The 21,971-nt window shown below is 45.5% G+C and overlaps 1 protein-coding gene across 1 annotated transcript; it reads right to left on the bottom strand.

The window, feature by feature from the left end:
* Positions 1-1,459: 1,459 nt before the first annotated feature.
* Positions 1,460-20,300, bottom strand: SLC35A1 (solute carrier family 35 member A1). The gene is made up of 8 exons (XM_054063387.1): positions 20,172-20,300; positions 15,900-16,077; positions 9,867-10,026; positions 9,333-9,485; positions 8,327-8,393; positions 5,085-5,261; positions 4,561-4,695; positions 1,460-1,967 (listed from the first exon to the last, which is right to left on the bottom strand). Exons 1-8 carry the CDS (start codon positions 20,260-20,262, stop codon positions 1,837-1,839), a joined length of 1,092 nt encoding a protein of 363 aa, XP_053919362.1. The 5' UTR covers positions 20,263-20,300; the 3' UTR covers positions 1,460-1,836.
* Positions 20,301-21,971: the final 1,671 nt, after the last annotated feature.

Genomic DNA, 21,971 nt, shown 5'->3' with positions numbered 1-21,971 from the left:
TCTCCCCTGGCACATGTAGGATCAGCGTAAACTTATGACACGGGTAGTGTCCCGTAAAAAGAGAACTGCCCTGTATTTACCTTTGTAAATAGAACATCCTTTTGATCAAGGAAGTGGTATTAACTGTGCTGCCCTAAGCAATCACATTTCTCCCTTTCTTGCGGTTGCCATTGGGTACTTAGGCCTAAAGGCACAACAGCTACAGGAACTCCGTGTACTGTAACGAACTGACTCTGTCAGGACACCAACAGAGAATTTTTTCCCATGTGTTGGACTGCATTCCCCTTCAGTAACATTAGCCAAGACCAAGAGTCGGCTGTTACATTCCTGTGCTTCACCCATTCCTCTGTCACGCTGATGTGATGACCAGGGAGAAGAGGGTTTGCCGCCCAAACTGGTGGAACAGGAACTGTGGTGCTTCCTCAGCACTGTACACTTGCTCAGACGTGGCAGGTGCTGCTTTGCAGCCCTGAGCCACCACGCTGCAGAAGAGAGGCGGAGCGCCGTGGCACAGGTGGCCGCTCTGGCCTCTGAACTGCCTGACAATACCCACACCACCAAAAACCTTGACTCACCAGAGCAGCACTAGTGACACACTTGATTAAATGCACAGGACAGCTGGCAAAAGGCAGAGTATCCTCTCCCACTGGAACAGGATTGAGGCATGTTGTTACTGCTGTGTTTAACATGCTCCACTTTCAAGTAAAACCCACTGCTTAACTCTTGTCTGAAGAAATCTAACCAAAATCTGAACTTGGTCACATTTTTCACTCCACATTGAATGTAGACAAGTTGTCCAAAGCACCAAAGTCAGTTTTCCTGCAATGCAAAATTCCAGTTTCTGGAGGCACTGAACTGAGTAGAAACTTAGTGAGGCCTCAGAAAATGAGGGAGGAGGTTGAAATTAGTCAGATTCCTGTGTTGCAGGAACTCCTTTCAAGCATCGCTGTTATGTGCAGAAAGTTATAGAAATAAAACATACAGATAAAAATCTTCTAGTCTGGCATGTATGAATGAATCAACGCAGAGTAAGGCAGAGACGTAAGAAGACATAGGAACCTTCCCCTGTACAACTGGGGTTTGACAAAGCACAGAGAACAGAAGATCCTTCTGCCAGCTACAGCTGTATAAACAACATCTGGAAAGTGAAAGAAAATCAGCAACTTGGAAGAAACACAAGCCTTTGTTCTGACTTCTTAAACCAAAGAACAAGTGCTGCTTCTGATCACTTCTAGGTAAGTGATGCTTGAAGCATGGTTACTCCTGGTGGATTTGTGTCCGGACACACAAGACGTGATTGCATGGAGTGAAAAAATACTCTTAATTCGTCATAAAAACACTGGAGACGTACTGTTCATCTCGCGTCTGTCACCTAAAAGGGAAACTCTTCCTATCATTAAAATGCAATTTCTGACTATTTGAAGAGAAAATACTAACAGTACTTGCTCTTTTTAATATATTTTTATGAAGCTTTTGGGCATGTTCTGCCCTCAAAGGGCAAGACAGTTTATCAAATACACAAAGAAACAATTCCTTACATTATATACATGATGTACAACCTGAGTGTTGAGTTCCTTCATTCCGCTTTCCTTGCAAACAGGCTCTTCATTACCGATGTGAATGAATACTACCTTCAATAAATAGTTCCTTGCCGTAACGTAGCCTCAGCATCAGCCACTGGAAACTTCACGCATAAAACAGAACTAATTTCTGCTTTTAGTCTATCCCATTTAAACCATTTCATGACCAGCTTAAGGCTAATTTTTTAAAAAAGCAGGGTTTTTTTTCAAGGCCATTTTTTTCCTCTTGTCTGTCCGTCCATTTTTATGGACAACATCACACAGTAGCAAGTCTCTCTTTTGAGCTCTTAGTCTCTGACGGCTGGATTTTTGTCGTGTCTTGTCGAGGTAATCCATAGAGGTAAATAGAAACACAGACCAGGAGAGCACCCAGGAAGAAGGTAACAGCTGAAAGGAGACAAAAGTAGTATATTTGAACACCTTCATGTAAGAGGAAACCTTCAGAAGACTAAGCTATATAAGCTATGATGATATCTGAATGAGAGTTTTAAAGTTTCTCAAAACTAAATGGGACACGAAGCTGTTAATAATTCACAGAACTCTGTCACTGAGAACTCGATTGTTTACAATCCCTCCACCACTTCAATTAGTCTCATCTCATCAAGAGCATGGTGATGGTCAGAAAAGCAAGTGTGAGGCATCTCCTGTAGTTCCAGATGCCCGCTGACAGACTGAAGTTACAATACACTGAACGATAAGGACACGGTGGATAGGATAAAGTAGCCTTTGTTTGCCTTTCATTAGAAGCACTATTAATGAGGCCTTCACAACAAGATCACCAGTACAGGTTTGATCTGCACCAAGCATCAAGACAATGTTCTGCTCAAATGAGGTTTTTAAACCACCTGAACTACCTGTGTTTTCTATCACTTGCTTTAAGGTGCTCTTTTTCAGCCAAACACTGAAGATTTTCTGCTTATGCAAACTTATCTCTCCGTGACACATCAGTTTTTCCACTGTCACACCATCCCATCTCTGGATTACAGTAAAGTAAAAAAATACCTAAAACTAAACATTGAAGGAGTGAGCAGGAGCTACCGGGTAAAGTATCAGAAACAGTTGATCAGGAAGAAAATCCTTTGTTAGCTGCATTAGAGCCCAAAGCCATCTGCTTCCTCTCAAAAATATTCACCACATCAGTTATGACCCCAGCTGCTGCCCAACTCCCATCATGTGGGCAGCTAAAAGTTAACACAGTAGCAGATACAACTTAACAGCCCTTGCAAAGACCTATACTCTCAGCAAGTTTGCAGGTGACACCAAGATGAGTGGTGCAGTTGTCATGCCAGAAGGATGGGATGTCATCTAGAGGGACGTGGAGAAGTGGGCAACTGGATGATCTTTAAGGTCCCTTCCAATCCAAACCATTCAATGACTAAATAGTTGAGGAGTTAATTTGGCACTGCCTGGACTAAAACCAACAAGAAATGATAACTCGTCAACAGCAGTCTCAGGTGAACACCTAAATTACACACTAAGCTGCATCAGAAAGTGATCCATGAATAAAGCTGTATAAACTTTTAAGCTCTGTAAATCAGAAAGAACCTTTCCCTTTTAAGTTGTAGAATGCCTCTGAAAGCACAGGATCATTGGGCATCTTAAATAACACTACAGGGATGATGTTAGTGCGTAGGAGAGAGTCAAAAATAACCTCTGCTCCAGATTCCCTCATCAGCCATCCCAAGGCCTGTAAGTCTCTTTTGATCACCCTTGACCATGTGTTGTGGCTTCATCACCACCTATGTGGAAGAGCAGTAATGGGTAATAATAGTCCAAGGGCCGCACTAAGCTGGGAGGTTTCCCAATATGTCCTTATCAGTGTCTACAAACTCCCTGAAAGGAGGTTGTAGCGAGGTGAGTGTTGGTGTCTTCTCCCAAGTAACAAGGGGTAGGACAAGAGGGAATGACCTCAAGTTGCACCAGGGGAGGTTCAGATTAGTTTTTTGGGAAAAATTTCTTCCCCAAAAGGGTTTTCAGGCACTGGCAGAGGCTGCCCAGGGGGGTGGTCGAGTCACCACCCCTGGAGGTGTTAAAAGACAGGTAGATGAGGTGCTTGGGGATATGGTTTAGTAGTGGACAGTTACAGTTGGACTTGATCTCAAACGTCTTTTCTAACAAAACAATTCTGTGATTCTTAACCCAGGCCCCAGGGAGGCAGAGATTTCCTTAAGAGAAGAGTCAGTCCAGCATATTGGACCCTCTGTTCCTCTCAGGAGTAACCTACAAGTATAACCAATCTTTTCTTCCTCGTGGAGGTGGTCGTGATACAAGGGTTAGGCCTTTCTGACCCTGGCATCACCTCTAATGTAATTACACTTTCATCCACATCATCCATTGACAGGCATTCCACATCCAGACCCTCATACCTGCTCTACCAGGCACCTCGGAAGGCAAAGGAGGGGAGTTCAGCTGCTGCCCAGAGTATATGGACTTCCATTGATTCACTGCATTCAAGGACCCCCTTGATGGTGTTTTTTTCCTGATGGTTGTTCCTGTTCCTGTCTTGGGGAAGGCAGAGCCTGGCTCCACTAGTCTCTCTTTCTCAGCCTCCCTGATGCTCCATAACCTTTCTTCTTCCTCTTCTAACTCTGCCACCAGGCTGAGCAGATTGTCCACCCGAGCACACCTCACATGGCTGTTCTCTAAATGCTATTCTCTAAATGCTGCCATCATTTACCAGGGAAAGGCTCTGGCACTGCCGGCAGCACGAGGCCTGGACAGCTGCATGGTTTCATGGGAACTCTGTTGGAGTTGCCACATACACACAGAGGACAGAGCTTTCTGCCAGGCAGATACCTGAACCAGCCTCCTGAGCGGCTGATGACCACCAGATGAACTCGCCACTTGAGCTGGTCGGGTGAATACGCCCTTTCTGCACACAAACGCCACAGAAACTCCACCGTGCCCTGTCTGCCTGCTATGTTCATAGCAGGAAGGAGATCTGCATGTACAGTCAAGTCAAAGGCAAAAAGGCACTTACTTATCTGGAGACCAAAGAGGATGACTGATGCCACAGTAGAAAGAACAATGGCTGCAGCTGCAGAAAAGCCTTTCATAATGTTATCTGTGTACTTAACGACGACTGAAGTGTAGAGGCCACCTACGCTGGCCAGAACTGGAAAGCAGATAACATGTTTCTATTAGTAAAGGTGCAGTAGGTTACTCTTTAAATGATGTATTTTACCCCACTGGTACGCTCCTTATTTGGGCTATGTCATCCTAATTGGTGATTTAATGCAACACTCAGCAAAACAGGATGCCTACATGGCATCTGGTAGGTCAGATCCGACACATTTAAAGATGATCTACTCACTACTCAATCATTTAGAGTGCTGTTTCAGCACAATTCTAAATTGAACATGTAAATAGTTTTCAAGATTCAAACCCTCAAAACACAGTAAAGAGCAGCAGGTCAGACTGAATTTGTAGCTTCCTGCAATCATTTACATCATAGTTTAAAAAGCAAAACAATGTAATAAGACCCTAAAACCGCACCATACTTACAGATGACAAACCAGACGTAGTAGGTATAGCCATAGAAAAACCCTTTCTCAAGAACTTGGGCTCCGTCTGACATGTACACACCAAACAAAGTCACCACAATTCCAGATAAGTACATCTGAATATTCCTCACCCACAAGGAAGTATCTGAACTCTTTAAGACCTTCTCAAAATACACTCCTACAAAAGGAAAAAAGAGTGAAATGGTCATCCAAGTGTTTCAGAGACAGACAAGGCTCCTGGAATTGTCCTGTCCCACAGACTGCTATGTTTCACAGCAGTTCCCAGTGCAGAAGACCCAAAACTCACATCCTGATAATGTGTATCTTCCAGGACAGGGTCATTTTAATAGGTTCATAACATCAAAAATAGATTCTCTTTACAATTGTTGTAGCAATTATCCTCATAGACAGTTGAACTAATCCTCATTTCTGTTTGATTTGCCAGGCTTCTAGCAACTCCAGCACTTACTTACATAAAATGCTATCCCAGAAAAAGGCATTTCACCTTGGCACCTGGTATTTTATCCCTGGGACAGTATTTATGTATTTTATTATGGTGTAGAACATTTTTTTCCCCACCAGTGGGGTGCTTAGCAGTAAAAAATGAAGAAAAGGGGTGGGACTACATTACCTCAGTACTGAGACTGAAAATTGCTTGGAAGCCTCGTGCTTGCAGAGTACTTGGCAGAGTGGAAACGTTCTCAAACCACAGCTTCAGGGGATTATAAGAGCAAATCAAACTCGATGCTATCTGCTAATTGAAACTACAGATTTGTTTTGAGGAAATGGAATTAATTTTAATCTAAAGCTCTCGTTCACAGTGCCATGCTGATGAGCATTAGTCTTATGCCCTGCATTACTGAAATTCCCCAAATACTTTTTCATTTGTCAAGGCCATCCCTTGCTGCCTTTTTAACCACTGCTCCCATAACACGGCTCTGCTAATCTCTGGAATTTCCTCTGCATTTCAAAACACAGACAACAGTTTGCAGGTCTCAGAGTTTCTCAGCCCCTTCTGTGACTTTCTGGTGCAAGTCTTACTGACTAAATGTTTACTGCTAATTAATGTCACCCAAGATCCTTCGTATGACATGAAAAAAGTATACAGAACTGAGAAAGACGGCACAGAGAAAAGGCCTGTGGGTTAGAAGCCCTAGGCTCCTGAAATCTCTGAAATCCCTGGAGTGGCTTCAAGGAAGGTCTTGCTACTCTTTTATTCATGAAAAATGCAATTTATAATTTAACACAGTATAATGAATATTTATGGTGAATAAATTAGAGAACTGATTTATATTTTGGGGTTTAAAATAATAAAAGCCCCAAGGAAATATGATATTATATGCATTTTAAAAGTCTAAACAAAAAATAGTACTGTTAACAACTGCAGTGCTTAAAAGAACCCCCAGAAGTCTGTCTCAAGATTTGCGCCTGCTGTGAAGACCCACAGAGCACAACCAGATGTAATCAAGTACCAGAAATTTGGCTTGAGCGTGAACCATACTTGTAAATTTTATAAACTAAGAAAACAGAAGCAAACCAATGAAGTGATGCTTTCAGATTTCTGAAAAATGCATAAAAATCACTCCACTAGGCAAGATGAAGGAAAGAATGGGTGCTGTTTAGAAGAAATGACTCTTCAGTACTGTTTCAAGTCAGAAAGGATCTGCCATTATATATCTATCCAACGCTTTTATTATATGAGCATTGTTGGGCCTGTGGACACTTGGAAATCAGCATCAGCAGTTTGAAGAAAAAATTTCTTTTCCATCTCCGAGGGACAAAACCACATATCTTTTTTTGATTTTGCTAGACTAATATAAAACACTTAACATGGTCAGTCCAGAAACTGAAGATTTAATGCCAAAATAACTTATTCATGTGGGTGGGGGAAGCAAGAAGAGGAAAGGAGTTTGAATAGGATTTATGTTTTCAACATGTAAAGCCCCAAGGGCACAAGGAGCTCCACGGATGAAATATTCTGTCCTCCCAACTGCCTCAAAGCTGCAGCTGTCAGTGAGGAAATTCCCAAGCTGCACTCCTTTTGCAGGAGAAGAAAACTGTACCTTTCTAAATCGTCTAGAGCTGCCCGTGTCAGGCATTTCAATGGTTTGAATTTGCAGACCTTTAGAGGCACAGCTATGTCCCCACATTATCGGAGAAAGCTAGAGACCTTTAAGAGACTCTGAAGGCTTCACTGAGAATACTGCATTTCGTCTCATGGCTTGGGAGCATCTATGGAAATGTGTAAATTTGTAACTTTCCAGGAAAAGCTGATGGAGCTCATCACAGTCTTATTTCTGCTTCGAAGTGCCCATTTCGCTGCAAAGACAACAAAAGAATGACACCCTCCTCCTTTTCCCCTCTGCCAGCCAGCATGTTTTCCAAGAGTAACAAGCGCAGCACAAGATTATTCTTGCAGGACTGTATGATATTAGAAGTGGGCAATAGTGCCTTGTTTTCTTACAGAGGGAGGGGGGGAAGAACCCAGTTTACAGACAGTGTGTGCCAAATTTCAAATTAAGTAGTAATGTACATTTCCTTTTTCCTTAGCAACAGCTCACTTGACCTCCAGTTCTGGGCTCTTTCTGCAGAAGCCAAATCGAAAATACTGTGAGGGGAAATGCTGTTTGTAAAAAAAAATAAACCCAAACAACACTACCAAACGACAAAAACAACCCACAAGCAAAAATCCTTCATGGAGTTTATCTATGCTTCCTGCTACTCATGGTGCTCTCTGCCTTAGTTATGGCCCCTCTGCATCTCCCTCTTTTCCACCTACAGGACTACAACAACGTGTGTTTTGGGGATAAGAGCAAGAATTGATTGAGGAGGTCAGTTCCCCTTATAATTCAAGTATTTCACATGATCACCATAAGGGAGCCATTTGCTGTAAAACCAAATTGATGTAAGTTAATTAATTGCACTGAACGAAGTCATTATGGATGCTCCCCACATTATTATTCTAAGCATTTGAAAGATGCTTCCACTTACAAACCAGCCTTCTAAACTGCAGCACCTAAAACCAACAGTCTGTGCTCCTAATCATTTCCTTGACAACTCGAGTAATCATGTCATGAATCGTCATAATTACTGCAAGTAGAAGGTAATTATGGGCAGAGGGGAGGAAGTCCTTTTAATCTTATCATCAGTTTAAGACAGTTAACTAATGTAGAAGGTTCTGTTTTAAATGTCACAAGTTCTCCAGTCCTTTTGATGTGACCTGCGTACAGAATACTACTGTACCTGCAAATCCTGAACATAATACGGCAACAGCAATCGCTCCAAACCCTAGCCATGGGTTCTGCTCCACCTGCAACATCAACCATTATTTTAAAAAGGATGCAACAAATTGTAAATTGTTACAATAATCAATTCCAGAGGTACTTAATAAATCCAGCATAATTATTAGCATTCCATTACAGTATAAAATGTACTTGCTTAAATCATACAGTCATAGAGTGGGTTTGGGTTGGAAGGCACCTTAAAGCCCATCAAGTTCCAACCCCCCTGCCATGAGCAGGGACACCTCCCACTAGATCAGGCTGCCCAAGGCCCCATCCAACCTGGCCTTGAACACTTAGCTAGAGCGGCCTCTCACAGCAGCTCAGTGTTGCTGTGTGGTGTTTTGCTTTCCGTGCGTACTCTGCCCAACCCCTGCAGTGCTCACAGCCCCATCCCTTGCCTGGGACCGGTCTTCCTAGCTGTGTGACCTGCTTTTCCCACTAATGCCTCTGGCCAGCAACCAAGACCCGAGAAACAGAAGACACTTGTTTCTTTCTAGAATGGGATTAGGTCAGTGTCTCTGAAGGGTGTGTTTAAATGACATACCCATAGCCATGAGGCATCGGAGTTTCACTCCTAATTCTACCAAGTGCTTTGAGTCCAAGTTCTCTGCTCCAACAATTACAATGATACCAGGACCAACTGCTGGAAACACTGTATTACTCAGATACTTCTACAACAGTGCGTTAGGCTGATAATGACGACTGTGGTAATTCATACTAATTGTAGCAATTAGGTGCCTTGCCAACAAGTGAAAGTGAATCAAGCCTGCCTAAACTGGTACACAATAAATGTGAAAGTAAATGATCAAACTGGTGATCATTTATGTTGTAGATGAAGTGGCTGGAAATAGGGAACGCGTACTGCTGTGTGAAATGTAAGACCCTACCTTCATCCCTGTGAAGTGAAATATAAAGAATAAGGCCGTTTATTCTTCCTTGTGAAGTGGCAAACTGTAAGCTCTTACCTGTACTTTCGTAGTCTGAGCAGGCTTCCACTGAACAAGGGTAACACCACCGCACAGCATGAAGACAGAGAACCACTGCAACTTACTAAGGGTACGGTTTAGCATTAGAACCGTACACAAAGCTGTACAAGGGATCTTCAGCTGGTACGTCACCTAAAGAACACAGGAATATAGCACAGAGAATGCGGTTTTATAAACTCCTCCAACAAGAACAAAAAAACCAAAATAGACAATTCAACCACAGAGGGACAAATTTTATATTCATTGATTTCCTACAGATGCTCGGGTTTTTGTCCCATCATCAATTACAACACTGTGAATTTGAAGCGACTCTAGCAGTGAGAGGGTTAGCTCAGAAAACCAGAGCTCTACGACAATGCATGTGCTCTTAATAAAAGCCAGGTGATGCTTTGTTATAACACTAAAGCTGAAGAGAGTATCATTAGTGAGGCAGACGGACAGCTAGCATGTAGGCCTTCTGACACAGTAGAGAAATGTATTTACAGATCAGTTGTTGACAAAAACATGTATTACCTGGTAGACTGCTGCATCCAAGTTGCTAAGAGCCACAAATGCCATATTGTTTTGGAGAGCATACACCAAAGATGGAACACTTAATTTTAGCAATTCTATAGGACTTCCGAATACATTTTCTTTTAAAGATGTTATTAACCTTGTCAGACTTCCAGTTTCTCTGCAAAATAAAATATTAATACAACTGAGGGCTCTCTGAAACTGGAATTTGAAAATGGAAATAAAATCAAAGAATCATTTGGGCAGGCTGAAAATTTGTTCTTAACAGTCAGTTTTACCTTCTATTCATTAAAGACAAATTAACTGGGGAAAAAATAATAAGGTTATCAAGAATTTGAAACCCCTGAAGAGGAAGAACACATTCTGGAAGCAGGAGGTTAGATGCATTAACATGTAATAAACTAAACACCAACAACAACAACCATAAACACTGTAACCTGTGGAATAAGTCACTAAGTACATAGGCCATGGGACAGAAGGCTATCCTTATGTGTGTGATCCTTTTCTTGTTTGCTCTTAATATTTGCATGTGATATCAAATGTCTGTGATCTTCCAGACATTTCCCTTTAAACTGAGCCTTGCAGTAACAAAAAGATCAAGAAAAAGATTGTATCCTTGCACACTGCTCAGCTGTAAACATATCTCATTCCTCAGCCAGCCCTGAGCAACTCTTCTCGTTTGTGCTGTGGGAGATGCTGGACCAGCACCAGGTCTGGCAGGACACGTGGCAGCTCCCTGTAGCCTTGCATCTTCACACGTCCCCTTCACATGATTACAGTGTACACAAGGAGGCAGTGGGGAAGAACATGTTGCTTCTTGCTGCTGTCCGCTTTTGTGGCTTGCCCCTCAGCTTATTAAAGCTAACCTCTGCATTGCTAGCTCTCCCCTATCATTCATACATCAACTGACATTTATTACTTACTTGCCTCTGCTACTGAAGTCCTCCAGTTCCCTTCCCAGCTCTCCTCAAATTCCCCACATTTTCCCCTTCCATACTCTTGCTTGGCCACTCACAAATACCAACATCCAAAATCACTCCTGTCTCTGCCTACAGGCCTCTATTTGCATCTGGTGTTGCTCTTCTATTTAACACTCCTTTTGCTTCCCTTACACACATGTATGAACAAACGGCTCACGTCCTCCTCAGTGCCCCCAGGAGCCCAGTTCCCCTCACTTAACCTAGGTCCCAACTTATTTGTTTTTACAAACGCATGTCATCTACCCGCCCCAGCCTCTTAGTATGCAAAATCAGCAATGTCTCTACGCCCCTGGCTCCTTCACCAGCTACCTTATTCCTGCACATTCTCCATTCCTGACCAACACCTGACTCTGTGTTTCAGGTTCTTAGACTTTTCCTCTCTGAATATTTATGGACTCTCATGATCCCCCTAGCCAAGTTTCTCCCCCCCGCATCGCCTTCCTCTCTGTTCAGCACCAGGATATATAGCTCCTTTCCCCTTTTCTGCAGTGTGAGCAGTCTCCATACGAGCAGCTGTAAGGGATTCTTGTCTTTTTCCCATAACAAAAAACATGCACGAGAAAACAGAGTTGGGGCATTACAGCTACCAAACAGAGGTGAGCATAGTTTCCCACACTCTTGTAAGTGCAAGTAAGGTCACGTATGAAGCGCTTTCCTAACTTAAGGGAACACTTTGCTTGGGACAGACTTGGTGACACCAAGCACGTCATGCAGGTGTCTTTTGCAAGACGTGTCCGGCCACAAGGAACAACCATTGCCATGAAGCCAAGTAGCACTTAAAGCGAAGTCTGCAATACAAGGGTAAGAATTTATAGCACAGCTCACCGTGATTAATTGCACCAGATACAGAACTGATAAAACGTTCTGACTCATCGACATTATAGGCAAAAGTGTTGGCTTACTTATTCCTCAATGTCTTTATTATATTGCCCAGCACTGAGAGAGAAGATGTATAAGAAATCCTGGGGCTCCTGGTAATATCCACGTACAGCTGGATTAAAGTGCTTCTATCTCACATGTCTAACTGCAAATAAAGTACAATTGACACAGATGCAGTCCTACTCAGTGCGAATGAGAAGTCAAAAAATCCCACAAAGTAATGGCTTCTCCTATTTATCCTAACTAAGGTGGGCTGTTGAACAAGAAAATGTGTCAGAGTTTAACACCAGCCCGTCCAATTTCAGCAAATAAACAAGCAGTTGCGCTCCCAATTCCCCTCCCCTCTCCACTCACAGGGAAAGGGAAATGAGAGGAAAAGACATGTGGGTTGGAAACTAAAACTAAAGCAGCTTTAATTAAACAACAACAATAATAAAAATAAAGTAAATACTATCAATAAGGGAATAATAAACTACACAAATATACCAAATTGCACCCCACACCCTGATGATTGTACGTCACCACAAATGCTGTAGAGCAGACATGGTGAGTGGCAGGAGAGAGCTGGACACAGGAACAGGATTCAGGAACACACAGAACAGGGATCAGGGCCAAACAGACAAGGTCTCTACTGGATGTTGACCATCGGAGAAGAGTGAGACCCTCATGATCTCTCAGTTTTATACTGAGTGTGACGTATACGGCATGGAATACTCTGTTGGTCATTCTGGGGTCACCTGTCCTGTCTACCCTTCCTCGCAGGTGCAACCTTTTTCATCTTTGACTTATGGTATCCACCAGCTCAAGGATTGCCTTGGTTTCTATAGGAATAAACAGGTATAAGCATTGGTCTTTCTCAATACTGGTGCCCTGTGTTATCACTTCTAGAGAGAAACACTGTCTGAAAAACAGGCAGTTAACTTTCAGAAAATGAAGTTACTTACATGAGGGTTAGCTGAAGTTAGAAAACTGATTCTATTTTAGCCCAGAGCAGAATGATATTCAAACTATATATGTTTCTGTTCCAGACCATGCTCATGACTTAGCTGATCACATATTTAATGTCAAATCACAGCAGTGACAGTTGTTTCTGTGTACTTTGACTTCTAGCATGGAATTTCAGCAATGAAGAATAAGAGATGTCCAGTTAGCACCATTTTCACTTTAGTTTTTGAGAACAAGAAGCCAAACTATCTATAGTTCATCTTTGCAGCGAGTGTGCTTTCTGAAGCATGCACTTATCAAGAATCTTTAACTGTAAGTTGAATTTAGTACAAAGATCATGTGAAGACAGATTTAAATCTAACCAAAAAGAATTTAGAACAAGCCTCTGTGTGCAGCTGATAATGCAAAATAAGGTGCCCAAAGATGTACACTGCGAAATCAAATAAGAAAAGAAAAAATTATCTAGCTTGAATTCAGCATTCTTGATGTCAATCTCGATTTGACTTAAAAACCATATTCTGTTCTCTTCGTAGGTTTGAATAGGCGTGAGATACTTATGACAATCAGTTCTGCGACAGAAACATGCACTTGTTAGAAAAGTTTAAGTTAAAACTAGAGTTTGCAAATTGGCTCTGCTTTTCTCCATCCATTGCTAAGTAATTCTGTACCATTTAAGAATGTAGACAACGTAATTAACAAATGGTGAATTGGATTTTAAATAAATATAAGTAGTTGAGAGTACAGCTGTGTAAACAATTAACACAGAGTAAACAATCATAAACTTCTCTTTTAAAGATAATCTCTTGGCATTCATCCATTCAATGTGCCTTCCAGGAGAAACCTTAAAAGTAAACATAGCAGAGGCAATAGTGTATGGATATGTAAGAAAAATTCTGCAGCCAGAGCAACGTGAGGGTCACGCTCCAGTATCCTGCATATTGCGGTCCTCAGCGCTGGCTGTTTCAAAAGGGAAAAGGTACCTACCCACAGGTATCCTGTGGTACCAAAAAAACAGATTGCATTTTATCATCTTCTAAGTGCTTATTAAACTACAAAGGCACCTTGCCTTGAGTGAGCCAAACTGGTTAGGACTTAAAACTGGAGGAAGCTGTAAAGCAGACACTGAAGGAAACTGCACTAGAATTTATGCTGTTCAGCATATTCTTAAGCGATCTAAAACCAGAGATTACTAGGAAATTGGCCAATTTTACTGATGTGCTTAATTACATGTGATATCCAAAAGCAAGAGACTCTCACTACACCGAGCAGAATTCACCAGGTCTTTTGCCATCTGAGAAGTGACTCAGTTACCCAGACAGCAAAGGAAGGCATCCAGAGCCACCAGCAAGCAAGACATCCTACCCAGGAGAGGTAAGGATGGTCTGGTGAATGGAGTTTGCTGGTGCCCATCTGCCTCTCAGCTACAGAGGAGAAAACCCACAAGCTGACCAGATCACAGCCTTCAAACACCAGAGTGAATCAAATTCATCCCATTTTAACTGGCAAATAAAGCTCAGGTGTCAAGAAATGAGAAAGAATCATAGGAAATGACAACCTCAAAATACAGCAACCATCTTTAAAACAGTTATGGGCATTTAGGGAAAAGATGCGAGTAGCCCTCTGACAGCACCAGCTCAAGGCTGAGCTGTGTTCAAAGAAATGAGCAGAATGTTACGAACCCTTTGGGCAGGAACCAAGACCAAGATAGAAAGCACCTTCGCTCTTCTGCCTAATGCCATGGTATGTTCACATCCCGAATGCCGCATACAGCTCCCAATTCTTTTTCAAAAGGGATGTAACAACTCTGGAAACACTATGAGATGGGTACTAGGATGATCAGGGAAAATTAGACTAGGACTCCCGGCTTAGGAAATAAAGGAGTGTCGAAAACACAATACACTTGTAGAGATATAGGAAAAAAGAAATGAAAGTAGGAAAACTATTCATGATGTCTGTCAACACAAGAAGACAGAATCTAGTGGAACTGCTAGATAAAGTGTTGATTAAAAAGTACTTTTTCATATGCCACATAATTATACTGCAGAAGTCATTTCACAGATACGGTAGGGACTAACAGTACAAAGAGAAACTGGACAGTCACAGAGAGGACAGGACTGTAAGGCACTCCAGCCACACTGTGCACACAGCATCCAGGCTGGGAAATCCACAAGCCTTTGCCAGGAGCTAAGGAAAGTTCAGCCCATGCTTGCCCTGTTGCCTCTCCTGTTCTAAACATCCTTTGCTGACTACTGTCAAAAAGAACCACAGCACATTTGCTCATCACCAGAGACACTGCTGCCAATATTTTGTGCTGTCGGAGCCAGAAGCCCAGGGTGTATAAAAAAAAAAAAATAAAACCAGAAATCTGCCACAGGTCACATCCGCCTCTTCTAACACATTACATTTAATGAAAGCTTAAACAACAGGCAGTTTGCCACAGCTGCCTTACTGAGTTCAAATACGGTCTCATTTCTAAAGCAAGTAAAATGCCGTTTTGATGTCAAGTAGAAAAGATCTGATAATCTGAAGTAAACCATGTGACTCTGTGATCCTCTAGCACGAAACAGCCAGCCAACTCATGCACCAAAAGCCAGAAAAAGATAGGCAGACACCCTAAAAGAACCAATTCTACCACAACAGCAAGAACTGGGCTTTGGAAAAGTCCAGAATATAAAAATTCTTCCAAGGAAGTAGCACAGGGAAGCTGAAAGACAGCAGACTGATGGTCTCCCTACTTCAGATGTTCACATGGGGACTAAAGTTCTAGTTCTTAGCAGTAGTCTAGAGTTACAGAAACTAATATTTTCTGACCACAGCCTTTCAGCTTTGATTTCCTGGGTTAATAGAGATGGCGAAGTGTCTGTAACATTGTTTGGGAAAATTAATGAGTAGGAACATTACTATTTTATACAACTCAGCAGCCCATGGCTCACAATCCAGCTTTCATCTAAACCAGTATTTTAAAGACCCAAAACATTGCAGATAATCTATGCTGACATTTTGAACCTATGCCAAAGCATACAAAAATAGAAAATATGCAGAAAGGACACACCTGAACACTGTGGTGTTTACAAAGCAGTTTCGGTTGAGGAGGACTCACGAGCTCTAACTCGCTCTGAAATGACTCTTCCACAGTGTCCTCAAATGTATCTGCACTTCAGTATCTAAGAATCTGAGATTAGAAGCCGGGACTTGTTTCCAAAACACTGATTAGCATTCCCATACTTACTTAGTCAAGATGCCCACACTCAAGAACAACTTGATAACTTCAGTGATGCACACAGCTGTCGTTGAGAAGTACAGTTCTGTCTCCACCGTCCTTGTGTACCTCAATGCGACTGTATATGTTGCAGCAACCAGGGTCATCACAGTGAGGCAGTACAGCTTGAACAGCAAGCTGACATTTTCTGAAAAGGAAAACCAACCCAAAACAAAAAAACATGAAGATGATGACAGAGCATGCCCTTCATTTTAATTTAAGAACTGAGACAGGGCATTCTCCAACTGGAGGGCTGTACTAAACACTATGGTGGCGGCATCTAACAATTATAATGCTGCAAAATGCTTCCTATTAAAAGTCTAAGTTAAATTTTAAAGTCTCTTCTCAAAGAAGATTGCATAGAAATACACCATGTGTTTGAAAATTGGATGTCCTCCTGCCCCTAGAAAAATTGGATGTCCTCCTGCCTCCTGTCCTCTAGAAAAACTAATCACAGCCTAATATTAACTTAACAGTAATCAAAAAGTCTGTGCTCTCCTGCTCTTTAGCTGACAGCAAGTGCTTGTTCTGAAACAGCAGCTGAGCCTCTCCACAGAGCGTACTGAAGCCTGACACAAAGAGAAGACAGACTAGCAAAAGCAAAGAGAGAGGAAAGGTTCAGTATTGGCAAAGGGACTCAATCCAGCAAACTTTAATAAACAGGGCAGCATTTCCTTCAGCTTTATCCTTTGCTTAAGTTAGTAAGAGAAGAGAGTTTTGCTCAGATTGACGATGGGACTTCACACAAAGGGCTCGCTTGAAAAATCAATCAAATGAAAATGCTAAGGTTATGACTGTTCGAGTACATCAAACCACGCAAGGACTATGTATTATCTGTGTCACCCCCTCCATCTTCCCCACTGCAGTACTTCTGCAACAGCAACAATTCCTGTAACAGTTTCACCCTGGTCCAACTACTATCCTGCCTAATTCCAGAGTGAGCCTGTTCCAAGTCTAATGGAGAAAGGCAAGTTTTCAAACAGATTGCCCCTCCAACACCCAAGAGCTTCATCGTGTGCATGTGGTCAGTCCATGCCTGTTCGCTCCCGTGCCCCGTAAAAAGAAAGGCACATGACTCCAAACAGGACTCCTCCGCATGAAGGCATGACCTACAACATGAGACATCAGCAAACATGCGGTGTCTACAAAACCATTTCTCAAACTGGTAAATTACTCTTTTTACATATGGCATCTGACACGTGGACGTTGGTCACTCAGCAGCATCTTTCAGGGCATTACCTGTCTTGTTCTGAATATCCTAAAGAAACGCACTTTAATTGGTATGAGTTTATGTTCCTCTGCTGATTAAGGAATGAGCTAACTGATAAGCCCCAAGCAGATCTGTAATAACTTTGTTCAATTAATATGGGGATGAATTACTGAATCCAGTGCAAACCATTTGGTTCATTTTTCTTTCAAGCCAGTGATGTCTTCTATTGCATAACATTTCTGCAAGGTACAGTTAATACCTCCTGCTGCAGCAATCATTTAAATTAGCTACTTCCTTACAGATAAAAATCTTAACCCACGTCAGTTACCACTTTTAAAAGGCAGAGCCAATTAGTTTTTGGACTAACAATGCTTAAAAGAGACTTACAATCTGTAATCCATTTTTAAATTAAGTTTGGACTGCGGGGGGGGGGGGGGGGGGGAAGTGGGAATCCAAGGGCACAACAAAAAGGAGATAAAATAACCCACTCTAGTTTTACAAAACTGCCTTTCGTAAAGTTGTTTCTGTCAGCGCTAAAATACCATTAACAATGTGGTTTTGCACATTAAGATTTTAAGTGTATGTGCTACCGAACTCACTAAGCCTAACAGTTGCCTGTATTAACAACTGTTAGAAAGGAAAAACAACAAATAAATGCCCTAGTCTGGCAAGAGTTTGCAAACTTGGGTAAAACAAATGCAGCAGGACATGATAATGAATCTGGTCACTGTAGTGTGATGATAAAAGCTGTCTGTGATTAGTTTTCAGCCAGGATATTTCTGCAGTCTGGCTCACACGTCTGCACTGGTACTGGGGGCAGAAGGAAAGCATGGCCGGGGCGCCCACTGCTCCTGCTGATGAGCCTGAACTTATATCAGCTTAAAAAAAAAAAAGAAAAAGTGAGCTGAAAGAAGCTGTTGTTTCTCTTCCAGAGTTTCTCTCAGTGCCTTCTGTAAATCCTGCCCAAATGAAAGGATTTCCAGGGAAAGGGACCTCTAGCCAAAGCCCTCAGGACAGCAGTGCACATCTCCACAGCTCACCTCGCCCCACCGGGCTCTGCCACACAGCACCCAGGGCCCAGCTGGCACTTGCAGCACAGAGCGGCAGCCTGCCAGTGCAGCCAGGGCAGCGAGCACCTCGCAGCCAGCCTTACACACGCTGCTGGCATCTCCTGCTCCAAGCCCTGCTTCTCCTCCAAAGATCTCCCTCCTTACTCCCACCAAGCCAAGGGCAGTGGGCAGCTTGGAGCCAGCCTTACACACACTGGTGGTATCTCCTGCTCCCAGCCCTGCTCCTTCTGGGAATCCCCATCCTTGGTGCCACCAAGGTTGCTGCCGTTTCCTGCTCCTTCTGGGGATCCCCCTCCTTGTTCCCACCAAGCCTACTGCCAGGGAACCCTGGGGAGGGTTCCCAGGGTGCAAAGCTGTCAGAGAGGCAGCAGTCACCTTGCTGGAGGGCTTAAGCCCATCCAGGTTCACACACTGCTGGTACCTCCTGCTCCCAGAACAGTTCCTTCTGGGGATCTTGCTCCTAGCTCCCATCAAGCCCACTGCCACCTCCTGCTTCTTCTGGGGATCCCCCTCCTTGGTCCCTCCAAGCCTGCTGCCAGGGGCAGTGGGCACCTGCACAGGCTGCTGGCACCTCCTGCTCAAAGCCCTGCTTCTCCTCCAAGGATCCCCCTTCTTGTTCCCACCAAGCCTACTGTCAGGGAGCCCTGCGCAGGGTCCCCTGGGTACAAAGCTGCTGGAGGGGCAGGAGTCACCTTGCTGAAGGGCTTAAGCCGACCCCAGCTCACATGCTGCTGGCGTCTCCTGCTCCCAGCCCAGCTCCTTCTGGGGATCCCCTTCCTTGTTCACACCAAGCCTGCTGCCATCTCCCAGCTCCTTCTGGGGATCTTCCTCCACAGTCCCTCCAAGCGTCGTGCAGCAGGCACCTCAGAGCCAGCCCTGCACACGCCGCTGGCATCTCCTGCTCCCAGCGCTGCTTCTCCTCCAAAGATTCCCCTTATTGTTCCCACCAAGCCCGCTGCCCTGGGCAGGGTCCCCTGGGTGCAAAGCTGTCAAGAGGGGCAGGAGTCGCCTTGCTGAAAGGCTTAACCCCGCCTAGGTTCAAACGCTGCTGGTATCTCCTGCTCCCAGACCAGCTGCTTCTGGGGGTCCCGCTCCTAGCCCCCACCAAGCCCACTGCCATCTCCTCCTCCTGCTCCTTCTGGGGATCCCCTTCTTTGTTCCCACCAAGCCTACTGCCACCTCCTGCTCCTTCTGAGGATCCCCTTACTTGTTCCCACAAAGCCCACTGTGATCTCCTGCTTCTGCTCTTCCTGGGGATCCCCTTCCTTGATCCCACCAAGCCCGCTGACACCTCCTGCTCCTTCTGTGGATCCCCCTCCTCGGTCCCACCAAGCCAGGGGCAGCAGGCACCTCGGGGCCAGCTCTGCACACGCTATTGCCATCTCCTGCTCCCGTTCTTTCTTGGGATTCACTCCTTGGTCCCACCAAGCCTGCTGCCATCTCTTGGTCCTTCTGAGGATCCCCCTCTCTGGTCCCACCAAGCCCGCTGCCATCCCCTGCTCTTTCTGGGGATCCCCCTCCCCGGTCCCTCCAAGCCTGCTGCCGGGGCAGTGGGCACCCCGGAGCCAGCCCTGCACACGCTGCTGGCACCTCCTGCTCCTTTTGGGGACCCCCCTCCCAATGCCGGGACCCCGGCAGGTCCCCCGGGCGGGCAGGGAGGCAGCAGCCGCCTCGCTCTGGCTCGGGTCGCGCGGGAAAGTCGGGGGGGGGAGAGCGCCGAGAGCCCCTCCCCGCGCGCCCCCTCACTCCGCCCCCCCCTCCACGCACTGGACTCGCCCGGCGCCGCAGCCCCCGCCGGGGCGGCCGATCCCATTCTCTGCGGGGCGGGGGAGGAGCGGGGGGCGCCCGCGCGGGTCTCGGGGTGGGGGCGAGGGCTTCGTCTTGCGTGAGGGAGGCGGTCTGACCCCCCTCTCCGGCCAGAGCCGCAGCACCACCTCCAGCGAACGCGCCCGCCGCCCTCACCTTTCGGAGGCGACATCGTTCCTCCAGAAGGCGCCGAGAGCGCCGGGCCGGGGCCGCCCGCCGTGCCCCACCGCTCCTCCCATCGCACCATAGAGCCCGGAGCGCCCGCCTAGAGCGCCCCTCCCCAATACCATAGAGACGGGGCCGCTCCGCCCCGCGGCGCCATTGCGGGGTCCGGAGCCCGGGCTGTGCCAGCCCTGCGTGGGCAGCCTGGAACGCCTTCAGGGATGGGGCAGCCACAGCTCCCCTGGGCAATCTGTGCCTCACCACCCTCAGCGTGAAGAAATTCCTCCCAATGTCCAGTCTAAATCTGCCCCTCTCCAGTTCATGCCCGTTGCCCCTCGTCCTGTCACTACAAGGCTTTGTAAACAGCCCCTCCCCAGTTTTCCTGCAGCCCCTGCAGGTACTGGGAGCTGCTCTAAGGTCTCCTCTGAGGCTTCTCCAGGCTGAACAACCCCAACTCTCTCAGCCTGTCCTCGTAGCAGAGGTGCTCCAGCCGTCTGATCATCTTTGTAGCCCTCCTTGGGACCTGTTACAACAGCTCCATGTTTCTCTTATGCTAAGGATTCCAGAACTGGACACAATACTCCAGATGAGGTCTCACAGAGGGGAGCAGAGGAGAATCCCCTCCCTCACCCTGCTGGCCACGATGCTTCCAATGCAGCCCAGGACACAGGCTCATGTGGAGCTTCTCAACAGTGAGTCCCTCTCCTCAGGGCTGCTCTCAATCACATCATCCCCCATCCTGTATTGAAAGGATTTTCCCAACCCAGGTGTAGGACCTTGCACTTGGCCTTGTTGATCCTCATGAGGGAGTCTGGAGGGCAGCGGGGCACAGGGCAGGGCACCCTGTAGCGAAACCACAGGGCTCGTCCTGCTGACGCTCTGCCAAAGTGAGCTTTGCTCTGCAGTTGGTGCTTTTAGTTCTTAAATAAAGAAAGGGGAGTCTGCGCACCCAGGAGGGCACTGTCTGAAGGCAGTGTCACCCTGAGAGTTATCTCAGAGCGGCGGCAGGATGGGAACGGAATGGGATGCGTGCCCAGGGTGACGGGGTCACCATCTTTCCCATTTGAAATGGGGCTGGCAAGCCCAGATCACCGTTGTCAGTGCTCACAGTGGGTCTGGGCAGCTTGGGGTCACCACCTTTTCCACCCAAAATGGGTCCAGGTGGGGCAGGTTCACCATCCTTCCTGTCTGTAGCAGGTCTGGGCAGCCCGGGTCATCATACTCGCTGCCTGCAGTGGGTCTGGGTGGTCAGGTCAGCCCCTGGGGATGGAGAAGCCCTGAGCTTCTCAGGGTTGGGGCTGTTCCCATAGTGGGTGGTGGCGGATCCAGCACTGGCAGAAGGCAGCAACACAGGCAGTGGATATTCTGGCATGTTCATTATCCAGCAAATTTGTTTCTCACAGTGCACAAGGGTAGGACTTTGAAAATGAGGGCCAGGCCTTGTGCCGGGCAGTTCCTGTGGCATCCCCACCATAAGCCACGAGGCGATTTTAATGATTGTATTGATGCTTGCAAATTAGTAATTGAGGAATTCATAGTCAAACAGGCTGCAATCTGCACATCTCCTGCTATCTGTGTACCTGCTTGTGCTCCCTAAACAGCAAAACCTAAAAAGGAAAAAGCCTTCTAAACTGGCTGTAAATGCGAAGGATGTCAGCATGCTACAATGAGCAACCCTTTGGATTACCTTAACGCCTCAAAATTGCAGGCACTGCACTTCGTTACCAAATCGCTGGCTACCAGGCTGTCTGTGTATCTCCTGGTGTTGCCATCATGAGGGCGCTCATCAGCAGA

Source organism: Cuculus canorus, chromosome 3, assembly GCF_017976375.1.
Source record: "Cuculus canorus isolate bCucCan1 chromosome 3, bCucCan1.pri, whole genome shotgun sequence".
Lineage (NCBI taxonomy): Eukaryota > Metazoa > Chordata > Aves > Cuculiformes > Cuculidae > Cuculus > Cuculus canorus.
This window is presented reverse-complemented; position numbering and strand designations above follow the sequence as displayed.

Coding starts and splice junctions, on each gene's coding strand:
- SLC35A1 (XM_054063387.1), bottom strand. CDS start 20,262: ATGGTGCGATGGGAGGAGCGGTGGGGCACGGCGGGCGGCCCCGGCCCG. Junction 5,262..8,326: donor ATTATGTTCAGGATTTGCAG/GTACAGTAGTAT, acceptor TTCCTTTTGTAG/GAGTGTATTTTGAGAAGGTC. Junction 1,968..4,560: donor CCTCTTTGGTCTCCAGATAA/GTAAGTGCCTTT, acceptor GTCTCCTTTCAG/CTGTTACCTTCTTCCTGGGT.